We start from the raw sequence: 12,674 nt of genomic DNA, 5'->3' as shown, positions 1-12,674 counted from the left end.
CTAAAGCAAAAGAGTAAGGTGCATTACAATAATGTATACTTTGTTTCATCCTAAAGAATTGAATTATTTGCTGCTAATTTATTGTAAGCAATAGTGTTAGAGAAGCTATGGATTTGACTAAAGCTACATGTGAAGAGACAGATTAATATTAACGCATGTGAACTGAATAATGTACCTAATCCCCATTGCTCTCAAGAATCAAGTTGTTGGGATGGTAGGATACACCTTTTAAACTTAAAGATTAACCAAAATGTAATCACTAACTTAATTCAAAGTATAATTTTAAGAAAACCCAAAATCGTTTATATATATATATATAAAGAAAGGATAAATAAACAAATATTAAGGAAGAAAAGGGTCTGCGGGGAGTGGATGTTGCTTAAAGCACAAGGGTTGGCAAAAGTAAAGGATGATTACAAGGGCAATAGGATAGGGTTCACAAGTCTTTGTTTGACCCATTGAAATTGGACGGCCATGTTACCCTTTTTTTGGGCTAAAAAAAAAAAAAAAAAAATTGATGTCCCCACCATTGAAATTTGACCACAATCAACGGATTGGTTTTTTCTCTGTTCTTTTTTTTTTTTTTTTAAGTATATTTATGATAATTATAGATCAAAATTCTATAGAATTTTCAGATATTCTACTAAATAAATTTTCTCAACTTTCAACTATTATTTTCTAATTAAATAATACATAAGAATTATAAATGTTTATTATGTTATTATTAATCATCTTTATTAATTTGGAAATATTCACTGACTATTAAAAAGAAATTGAAAAAAAAAAAATGTAAAATCAATTTATCTAATTCACCCATTTATAAGTAGCTCCCAAAAACTCTTTAAGACAAGCAGACAACCTCAAATCAACCAAGTGTTAGGTCCTATTAAATTGACTTTTTCTTATCAGTTTAAACTTTTAAAATAATTGATGATTTAATAGTTTCACGTTAACACTAATTAAATTGTAATTCGTGTTTTTCAATATTTTTTTTTTTAAAAAAAAAAAGGTTGTATAAAATAAAGAAAGTAATTGGGCCGCCCTTTTAAGTAAATTGGGAGGCGGCGAATCATCCTCGAGCAACGGCTATGAGTGATGCTAACGTGGAAATGGGTGAACCCAACCAAAGACAGTGAGCGAGAGAATCGTCCCGGCTCGATTCCTTAGACGGCAGGCAAACATCCCCTCAAAAGCAAAAATTCAAAACCAGCAACAAATATAACCGTCCTGTAAAGTGACCATAATGCCCACAGATTCTGATTCATATTACGATTTTGTCAGATTCTCCACGGGCAGCATATACGTTAGCTTGTCGTGTTGACTGTGAAATGAGTCGCTGGAGGCTGGAGCTTTGTGAGTCAGTGAGTTATTGGCCTCGTCGTGTGCGTTTTTGTTTCGATTATTATTATTATTATTATTATTATTGTAATGAGCTCTTAAATATTACTACGATATCCTTTTTCTTTCAAATCTTTTAAATTGAAGCAAACTATCATTTTATCTCAAAGTATATATAATTAAACATCTCATTATTCAATCAATACAACTTGGATTTATGTTTATTTGATTAGACTTATTTCCATGGTTATATTAAATAGCTTATAGCCCCCTTCAAATTAAAAAAGAAAAACAAGTTATTTGTACCCACCAATATTCTTAAAGGCGATCTCATGCTTTGAGTTATTTGGTGTCATAAATAAACTTGTTCGAATATTCAAGAAATTTATTAGACAGCAAGAACAAATTCTAATAATAATTGTTTTTACCTTGTTTAGATGAGTAATGCTATAAGTAAAACTTTTATTCTTTTTTTTATATTTTTAAATATAATGCAGCTTTTAAAATCACATCATTTTGAGAGATAAAAGTCCAACTTATAATATTTCTCATTTCGAATTCATCAAATAAAATTAGGGTTAAATACTTTCCAATTTTTTTTTTTTTAAAAAAAATAATGTTTTTAATAACTTTAGTGTTAAAATTTTCTTTTCTTTTTTAATTTTTAATTAAGTATATGAGCACGTGTCGAATTTTTAAGGGTATTGACGTGAATTTAGGTTAATTTTTGGATGAAAGTTTGACAGAAATACTATATCTGTTTTTAGCCATTTTTAAGGTACCATCTACTATACAAAATGAAAATAATAATAATAATAATAAATTGTTCAACTACATATGGTTAACCCAAAAAAAAAAATTAAAAAAAAAAAATGTTTCTTTATATGATGTTGATCTCACCTTTTTTTTTTTTTTTTTGAAACATATCATACTCATTCATTGATAAAAGTTGCGAGCCTAAAGCTCTTACAAACAGAGCAAAAAGCTCTGAAGTAAATCATAGCCGAAGCTAAAGATACAGTCATCAACAACAGACCAAATCAACCAAACACAGCATCCACTAACCTATGACTAAATATCAGGTTGAAAACTCAGATCTGCATCAAACAGACACCATCTAATGCATAGGTAGCGCTTATTCTTCGGCCTTGAGAGCAAAACCCCCAAGCCGATATTTATTCCTCGGCCTTGAGAGCAAAACCCACAAGCCGATACTCTCCTCCTCGACTCGAAAGCCAGGATAAATTTCACATCCACAACCCAAAGGTTTGGACCAATAATATCGGGCAATAACCGAGCGCAACAAAGCAGGAGGAGAAAGCCTTATTACAAGCATAAATAAAATCATTCAAGGAAATAAAGGGAACAATAAAACTAATGCAGAAAAAGAAATTACAGCAAATAAAACTAAATACAGGGGAACTAAAAGGAAATACAAAACAAAAAAACAAAAAAACAGGAAAATAAATGCGAAAAACACTCAAAGCGGGTCACGGCAGCCGGAGGAGGCCGATCGCGAGCTGGCCGGAAACCGCTGCGGAAGGTGGCATAAAAAGCTTGGCGCGGGAGGGGCGCGTGAAAACACCCGACAACGAGCGGTGAGCAGCGAAGCGAGCGCGGAGGAGATCTGCGGCACACACAAACAAACAGGGAGGGGGAGAGTTTGAGTGAAAACCCCCAAAAGCAGTACCCACCGAGAGAGAACACAAGCACAACAGAACAGAAAACACCAAAGACAGAAACAAACCTAAAACAAAAATTGGAAAGCAAGGAAGGGAGGAGGGATGCAGGCAACGAGCATCCCTCCTTCCCTGAGGCGGCGGCGCTCTAGAGGGGAGCTTAGGGTTTCACAAGGTTTGATGTTGATCTCACTTAGATCTTCACCGAGATAACATGTTTTATTCACTATTAATTAAAAAAAAATCAATAATAAATAAAATATATAATATCAAACTTAAAAAAAAATCTTTTACACACCCCGTGAATGAGAGATAGAAAAGTCTTGAAGCAATAAATGGACTAGTAAATAAAGGGAATTAGGTTTGCATGGACTATGGACATAAAGTACCCCAAAATTCAACATGCCTTAAATTTTCCCAGCAATTAACCAACCACCACCCCGACCGTTTGCTGGCCTAGTACGGCCATTCAACGGCCTTCGTAGTCAATACTTTACATAAAACCACCTAGGCCCACGTACGCGACTGATTCACCTTAGCCGTTGGATTTAAATGCATGCTGTCTAGTTGCCCTGAGATTGGCTGGGATCCTAGAGGGCATAATTCTTGGATTTTGCAGCTGACGTGCATGGTATCCACGACGCTGCAGCATCATCCTCGATGCGCCTAGGGATCTCATACTTGGATTCCCCTTTCCAATGTTCCCTAGTGCACGTTAGCCACTACACACCTAACGATGCTAACGTGCGCCCGCCAATTTAACGGAGCAAAACATCCTCCATATATTTAATTGTTCGGATATTATAATAAGAGTATAAATATTGATATTATAAACCTAGGATTACAAATCTCTATCAATAAATAATATTTTTTATATTTTATAAAAAAAAAATAATTTAATCTGAAAATAATACAAGAAATTTAAGAAAATTCATGTCCGGCGAACGTTTGCATAGTTACGTATCAACTGGCTAACGAGCACTCGGCAGGCGGCAGCACAGTAGACAATGCCGTTGAGTCCTTTCCCATGCAGCAGGTGCACGTTTCCCGATAGAAAGAGGCAAAAAAAACTTTCACCACATTACCTTTTCACAACTTCTTTTTTTATTTCTTTTGCGTAATAAAACAAAATAATTTACTCCTGCGCGTGAAACGCTGGGCCCAGATCACAGACTCAGGCTCAGGCTCAGGAGGCTCAACGCCTTTGTCGACGGACGTTAGGAGAGAAAGTGTCCACCGATTTGGCTTTTTTTCCCAGCTTAACGGGATTGACTGAGTCCATGATTAACGGCGTTAAATTCGCGGTACACACAGTACCGGCGACCATCCAGGACCATAAATCACGCTCTCTCTCTTTTTCTGTTTTTGATATGGAATGGGGCCCAGCATGAGGCAACGGCTACTTTTGTGTTGACGTGGAGAAGTGAGGATGTCATCTTGTGAGTCCTTGTCACATCCTGATGTCTACTGTAGATGAATGAAATCAGCAAGTAAAAAATAGTACATACATTCATGACATATGAAAGAGTAATTTTATTTTACAAAATTTAAAAATTTAAAAATTCAACTCTTATCACTAAAGTGTCTATAAATTATTAAATTTATGAGATTTTTTAATAAAGATAAATTCAATAATTTATTAGTATAAGAGAGTCTTTGCCCTTATACTAGTTTGTAATTAGTTGTAGAGTTAAAAAAGCCTTTCCCAACTTCATAGTTTTCTATTGGTATCAGTAATCTCTCATTAACTTAAAATTCGTTTAAGTTTACCAAGTTTTTAAAAACAAATTTCATTGGCGATTTAAAAATGTAATTTTTTTTTATTTTTTGTGTTTTTGAAATCGTAATCAGATTTGATCTGCGAAATTGCAATATTAAGCGCATTAGACATATAGTGTTCATTATCAACACCTTCAATATTCATAGCAAAAGAAGGGGGCGAGCTCCATTACATGCGATCTCAATTTTAACATGAAACTTTGTCTACAAGCACGATTTTTTTTCCCCTTAATTTTTTTTTTTTTTTTTTTTACATGATGCTACCTAATTAATATATTTATGCATTATTTAAAATTTGTAAATAACATAATATAATATACACCATAAAATAAAAGAAAATAAACTCATAGCCATAAAATAGCTCCACCTCATTGAAATATTGAGGATCCTAGCTTGTCCATGAAGTTTAGGCGATGGAGAAAAACGCTACCATAACCACAAAGGCAACTACTTATTTATGGAGTAGCTTTAGCTTTTAGCTTCGAGCTTTTGTCAAAATTGTCATGCCGTAAATAAAGCAAGATGGAGAGTTGGTGACCTATTTCATCAAAATAATTAAAAATAAATAATGCTAGAACTTGTTTTCAAAAATATCGTTTTAATTGAGATAAATTATTATTGAATTTTAATTTAATTATAATTTTAAAAATTTTAAAAATGTATAATTTAAAGGAAATTAAAATAAATTAAGTCCAAATCTTCCCATGTTATTTTATATCGAAAAATAACAAAGAAACATATTTTGTTGGCCATAAAAACAAAATTACAAAAGAATTTGGTTAAATTTTTATCAAACAAACACAATAAAATGATTTGGAAAAAATGTAAAATTAGTTCTTGTGATTGATCTGATTTATAATTAATTCCCTATAGTATCAAAATGAACTCAAAAGCTCCTGGGGTATGTCAAAAATATAATTTAGTCTCTACAATCAAATTTCATCCACTAATTTAACAAATTCTTCTAATATGACACTGATTTAAATAGGACAAGTATCACAATTATATTGACTAATATTTTACGCTATTAGAATCTGTTAAGTCAGTGAACATAATTTAACTGTAGGAACTAGATTATTTTTTTAGCATACATCAGAGACCTTTGAGTTCATTTTAATGCTACAAAAAATTAATTACAAATCAAGTAAACCACAAGTAGAGGAATGATACAACCCCAACTTGGGGCCAACTTTTTTCTTATTTTTTTATTTTAAAAAAATAATAAAGTTAAAAATTAATTTTTTTTAATCAATAATTTTTATTTTGGCCCTTCTTTTATTTGGCATTTTTTTAAAAAAATAAAAATTTTATTTTTCTTCATAATAATGACCAGTGTTTTAAAAACACTGGTCATTATTATGAATAAAAATACAATTTTTATTTTTTTTTAAAAAAAAACCAAATAAAAAAAGGACCAAAATAAAAATTATTGCTTCAGAAACTTTTTTTAAAATTTTTTTAATTTTTTAAATTAGAAAATAAGGAAAAATTTCTAAAGCAAAATACAATTTTTATTTTTTAAAAAATACCAAAATAAAAAAGAATAACCAAAATAAAAATTATTACTTCAGAAAATTTTTTTTTAAAAATTTTTTAAATTAAAAAATAAGATAAAAGTTAACCCAAAATTAGACAAAATAATTGTCCCTTTAACATTTTCCAAGTAGAATTTACATTTTTTCCAAAGGTTTTTTCTCTATTTCAATTCCAAGGCTAATGAAATGAACGCATTGAATGGGTTAGCCACGTGTCATATCCGTGTCAATCACCTAGCGCCGAATTTTAGGTGGTGGCCCACGCGATGCTCGTTGATTGGGGAGGGCGCGTTCCACTTTTTTTTTCTTTGTTTTTCGGTTTCATTAATTAACTGCCGTAAAGTCCGTCTTGGCCCACATAATTTACCAGAATGCCACCTTGCTGACTTGGTCCACCCCGCAGGGGCAAATCCGTAGATTTGCGGCTGCACAGGAGGGTATTTCTGGAATATAATATCTAACTTCCAAACCTGAAAAAGTAGCCGTCCCATTTCCTTTCTTTCCATATACATTTTTTCTCCTAATTGCATAAAATAATTTGAAAATTTTGATAAAGGGGAAGCTCTTTTTCAAGTGTATGATAATCATTATTTTTGGGGAAAATGATTCATACTTTTCTTGTATTGGTATGCCCACTGCTGATCTCTACTTTATTTGTGTATTCTTTTGATAATATGTAGAGTTTAATTTGCCACTTTACCCTCCTTTCAAGACTCCTAAGTTTGATTAATTTGCAAGCTTTGTGGCTTGACTTATAATTTCTTTCAAAGTTTTCAAAGGGGGATAAAGTGCCCAATGCATTATCAAAGGGATAATTTAAATTAAGATTTGTATGGTCGGCTGTTTATTGAAAGATTATTCCCACTTTTATTACCCCTCCTTTCTTTTTTGATTGAAAATTTTATAACATTAAATAAAACCATGACAAAGCATCTCCATTAAGACCATTATTGATAGCAATATCATGGATAAAAATAAGATAATCTTTCATACAAACATCTTCTACAGACGCTTGAATTGCCATCCGCGCTAAGTTATGTTTGCTTCCTTTTTGGTGCGGCGCACTTATTATGATTGCATACTATTGAATTTCATCTTCGCACGACCTTCCTCCTACATAACATGAGATATTTTGGAGAGGGAAATAAAATTTGATATCCTAAAGTCTTGAAATTCGATTTCATGTCTAAGAGCCTGCTTTGGTGTGCGTTTAACAGATCTAAAAGTGCGTTTAACACTTAAAAAATATGTTTGAAAAAAAAGTACCCGTTTGGTAAAAAAATTAAAAGCGCTTCTAATGGTCTAAAAAGCCAAAAAATTGTAAAATCACACTTATTTTTAAGTTTTTGCCAAAGAGCGTTTTTTTGACTTAAAAGCTATATTTCTTAAACACAATTCTAAGCATGTTCTAATTCTATTTATAAATGAAAAGCTACACAACTCAAGAATTTAGCTCTACAATATTTGTATGATTCAAAGTAAGTAGCAACTTTGGGATATATAAAAATTAAGAAAAAAAAAGGGTTGCCATCAAATTATCAATCAAAGGTCATTTTATTTCTTAAATATTATAAATGTGTTGCGATAAATTGACCTAAAAGCTATATTTATCATCACATGTAACACAACATCTATTCATCATTTGGTATGAATAATAATTATGTTTTACTAGTTTTTTAGTAATTTGAATGTCTTGTTCCTTTACCCTAAAAGCACTAATGCTTTTTTTTTTTTTTTTTTTTTTTTTTTTTTTTGAATATTGTCGTTTTGGCCGTGGAAGCACCTGATGGTATTTATTATACTTTATAGTTTGGGAAGCAATTCATGCACACTGAAACCCTGCTTTACCTAACAAAAAAAATCCTACTTTTCTATATGGTTTTGAGACTTTAAGTAGTTAACACTAACCCATCAAAAAAGAAAAAGGAAAAGAAGGAGATAATGATAGAAATTAATTAAATAAAAGATTAACAAACTTCAATTACTGTGATATTGCAGAATCCAAGAAGAAAGAAACATAAAAGAGAAAGAGAAAGAGAAATATATATATGTGTGTCTACGTATGAACAGCTAGCTCTCAACACCTCTCTCACTCTGTCAGTCACCAATAAAAGGGACGTCTTCCTCTTCTCTTTCGTCTTTCCTTCTCATTAGCCTTTTCGGCTATCTTCTTCTTCCCCAGCACTCTTCTTCCTTCTCTCCCTCCCCTGTTTTTTTTTTCTTAATAATATATATATATATATATATATATATATATATATATATATATATATATATCAAACTCACACGCACCAATAAGAACCAACCCAGAATATTTGTTTAGATTTGTTTGCCAAATACACTGAAAGATCAGAAACAAGATGGGGTGCCCTCATCTGGGTTTTCTTCTCATGGTTTGCTGCCTCCTAAATGCGCTTCTTGCTTCTGCGTCGCACACGAATCTGCCAATCATGGCTTTTGATGAAGGGTATGCTCAGCTTTTTGGGGATGATCATCTGGTCGTCCTTAAGGACGGGAAAACCGTTCATCTTTCTCTGGACGAGAGGACAGGTTGTTTGTTGGTTTTAAATGGTTTGGTATGTTACATGCGTTTGATTGTTTGGGCTTTTGGCTGATTCTTTTTTTTGTATAGGCTCTGGATTTGTGTCTCAGGATCTTTACCTTCACGGGTATTTCAGTGCTTCGATTAAGTTGCCTGCCGATTACACTGCAGGTGTTGTGGTTGCGTTTTATGTGAGTAATCTATTCCACTGTCTCGTCTAATCTGTAACACCCTGATTTTGTTCTTGTTTTTAAATATGTTGTAATCATATTTAAGGTTAGATTATTGAAGAATATACGGCAAACCCAGTTTTGTTTTTTGTTCTTTCTGTTTTGGGATTTATTTATAAGGGCTTCAGCTGAATAACATCATCAATCAGAGCAAGATGATTTTTTTTTTTTTTTTAATCTATTAAGGACCCAGAAAATATGGTCAAGCCAACCTATCATCCCCATGAATTTCTTGGATATACAAAACTTTTCTTTAGCTAATCGGTTTAAAATCTATGTCAGAGTATATGAACGCCTTGGCGGTCTCTACAATCTTTTTCTCTGTTCTTTCTTTCTTTTTATGTCAAGGTCATTAATAACAGATTAAGTTCAAAATTTTGATCAAGATTGTCACTTTTGACCAAAAAATCCATTTGTTTTTTTTGATATTAATATATGTTTGCAGATGTCAAATGGTGATATGTTTGAGAAGCAACACGATGAAATCGATTTTGAGTTCTTGGGTAACATCAGAGGCAAAGATTGGAGGATTCAGACCAATATTTATGGTAATGGAAGCACTAGCGTTGGCAGAGAAGAGAGATACTATCTCTGGTTTGATCCCTCTGAAGATTTCCATCAGTACAGCATTCTCTGGACTGATTCTCAGATCATGTAAGCATCTAAAAACCAATACCCACTGCACCATTTTGTGTTTCTATTTTGTTTTTCCTCCCAATTTTATATAAAATTTTGTTTCCAAATCTTCTCTGATTAGATCATTTAGCTTCTTATGAGTTAGTTTAACGTTTATTCAGTGAACATTCTCATATATAAACCATCTGCTCTGCTTCCTCCCCATCCAACTAGATGCCCCTGTTTCATCAAAACGACCAAAAAAGGGTCAAACCTTTTGTTGTCATTCTCATAAACCAGATATATTAGTTTTGTTATTCCCTGTTTCATGCATGTTCTATCACACATGTGGGTTATCTTTCTTTAGTGGGATTTATCAAATTTTGATGAAACAGGGGTTTTTGTAATTCTTCTTGCTCTGATTGATGATGTTAGATTTGAGTTTATCCAGTCAAATCTATGTAATTTTCTTTAGGGGTTTTTGTAATTCTTCTTGCTCTGATTGATGATGTTAGATTTGAGTTTATCCAGTCAAATCTATGTAATTTTCTTTAGGGGTTTTTGTAATTCTTCTTGCTCTGATTGATGATGTTAGATTTGAGTTTATCCAGTCAAATCTATCTAATTTTCTTTCTCAGTTTGCTTAGCAATTGATTAGATTGATGGTAAGTGTTTTGTAATTCTGCTAGAGCATACTAATTCCTTTGTAATTAGATTTTCGACTTTTACCTGCTCCACAAACAATAAATATACGGAAAAGTCTCCGTACCTCTTCAAACTATCATCTAAATGATGATGTTTTATTAAACTTTCAATTGATACAATGTCCCTCCCAATGATCAAAATACTCTTAATAAAATAAAATAAAATAAAAAACTAAAAAGTGAAAACATTATTGTTTTCTTTTTAAAGAAAAAAATTAAAATCTTTTTTTTTTTTGAATTAATTGGAGTATTTTTGTCTTATTGAAAAAAAGATTATGGTCATTTTTGTCTTTTTGTTAGCCGTGCCCACATTGGGCTAATTTGGGAAACCCACCCTTCCCCTCTTATTTTCACTTCTCAAAAAAAAAAATAAATTAATAATATATTTTCAAAACTACTTTTTTCACTTTTCTCTCAAAAAATGTCAACATCTTTTTAGTAGTTTATGAGAGATATTGATAATTAAATGGTAGTATGAAGAGAATATATTAACTTTTCCGATAAAAATAAATGATGCAATATAACTGTAATGATAAAGTCAGTGTAGTGACTCGTTTGGGTTTTGTAAATATGATTTTAATTTGTGTTTTTTTATTGGGTTGTTCATTGTAGATTCTATGTAGACAATATTCCCATTAGGGAGTTCAAGCGAACGGAATCCTTGGGTGGTGACTTCCCTGCTAAGCCAATGACTTTGTATGCCACAATATGGGATGGGTCCGATTGGGCTACAAATGGGGGCAAATACAGAGTAAATTACAAATACTCCCCCTATATCACTGAGTTCTCTGATCTTGTACTTCACGGCTGCGCAGTTGATCCCATTGAGCATTTAGCAAAGTGTGACAATGTTCAAAGTTCTCAAGCAATCCCCACTGGTGTCACACCCGCTCAAAGAATCAAAATGGACAACTTTAGGAAGAAGCAAATGACATATTCTTACTGCTACGATCGCGTTCGGTACAAAGTCCCCCCGCCCGAGTGCGTGATTAACCCCCAAGAAGCAGAGAGACTTAGGGTTTTCGACCCAGTTACGTTCGGGAAAGGCCGGCGCCACCATGGGAAACGACACCACCGCAGCCGAACGAGCCAGGCCGAAGCAACTTCCATTTGAGGAAGAGGATGTTTTATTTTGTGATGTGGGACATTATTGTCATCTTCATTTCCCTCTTCAGTTTGGGTCAGTCTGGTTTTTGTGTATAGAGAGAGAGAGAAGCATAAAAGATTTATTGAGGGTGGCACAGTTTTATTATATGGTGGTGGGTATGTGTATAGGTCATACCTTTTAGAGGTCCCCTGTTATTTTTATCATTGATTATTATGTCTTTATAAATTGAATTTGGTGATGATTTCTGTACTTTAATAGACACACCCTCATGGGTTCAATAATTATTTACCATGTGGAGTTGTTTTATATGTATAAATATGAGTTAGGTGGAATCCCATCATGTTGTTTTTGTATAATTTTTTTTTTTTTTTTTTTTTTTTTTTTTTTTTTAATATTGCCTTGGAAAGAGCCTTAATAGGAAAGAGGGTGAATATGTATTAGGGCACTGTTTGGTTTCTGTGGCAGGAGGGAAGTGGCAGATGCGAACACGTGTCCTGAAGTAGGTCACGTGTTGACATCCGACAGTGTTGTGGTTTAGGGTTGTCATGTTCGTTGGGACAAATTGTCAAACGGTTAAGTGGAATCCCAAGTGAGTTGAGGGGGACAAGGGCTGAAGGCTCAACCAATTGTGCTGCTGCAAATGAAGGTGACTTTTTATTTGGGATAAGAATACACGCCACTCTAAATTATTTGTCATTTTTGATGGTGACGTGTGAGAGAGTTTATATGAGATTTATCCGTCCGAAGACAATTTAAAATTTAAAGGACCGGTTATTTTTCCTTCTTGTATTTATCTGTTTTTCAAATTTATTATTGGATGTGCAAAACCCACATGATCAAATGATGAATTTGAAAAAAAAAAAAAAAAACTAGAAATGGAGGAGGATGAGAGATGAAATAATAGTATTTCTCAAAATTTATTTAAGCAGTTAGATTTTATATGAGTCTGTCAAAACTGTTAGCAATTCAAATAGGTAATTATTGGCGATTAATAATAATAATAATAAAAAAATATGATGTGGATCCCAATTCATTTATTTGAGAACACTTTTTTCTTTTATAATTTCAAAATAAAAATATTAACAAATAAATCAATATATAAAATACTTATAAAATGCTCAAAATTACTTTTATTTTTGTTTCA

General features: G+C 32.6%; 1 protein-coding gene across 1 annotated transcript; it reads left to right on the top strand.

Moving 5' to 3' along the window:
- The first annotated feature begins 8,587 nt into the window (after positions 1-8,587).
- Positions 8,588-11,870, top strand: XTH28 (xyloglucan endotransglucosylase/hydrolase 28). Its single transcript, XM_059592425.2, has 4 exons — positions 8,588-8,881; positions 8,964-9,064; positions 9,549-9,757; positions 11,035-11,870. The coding sequence occupies exons 1-4, from the start codon at positions 8,692-8,694 to the stop codon at positions 11,534-11,536; spliced, it is 1,002 nt and encodes a 333-aa protein (XP_059448408.2). The 5' UTR covers positions 8,588-8,691; the 3' UTR covers positions 11,537-11,870.
- Positions 11,871-12,674: the final 804 nt, after the last annotated feature.

This window comes from Corylus avellana, chromosome 4 (genome assembly GCF_965113065.1).
Source record: "Corylus avellana chromosome 4, dhCorAvel1.hap1.2, whole genome shotgun sequence".
Lineage (NCBI taxonomy): Eukaryota > Viridiplantae > Streptophyta > Magnoliopsida > Fagales > Betulaceae > Corylus > Corylus avellana.
Note: the sequence above shows the minus strand (reverse complement) of the source record. Positions and strands in the feature narration are given on the sequence as shown.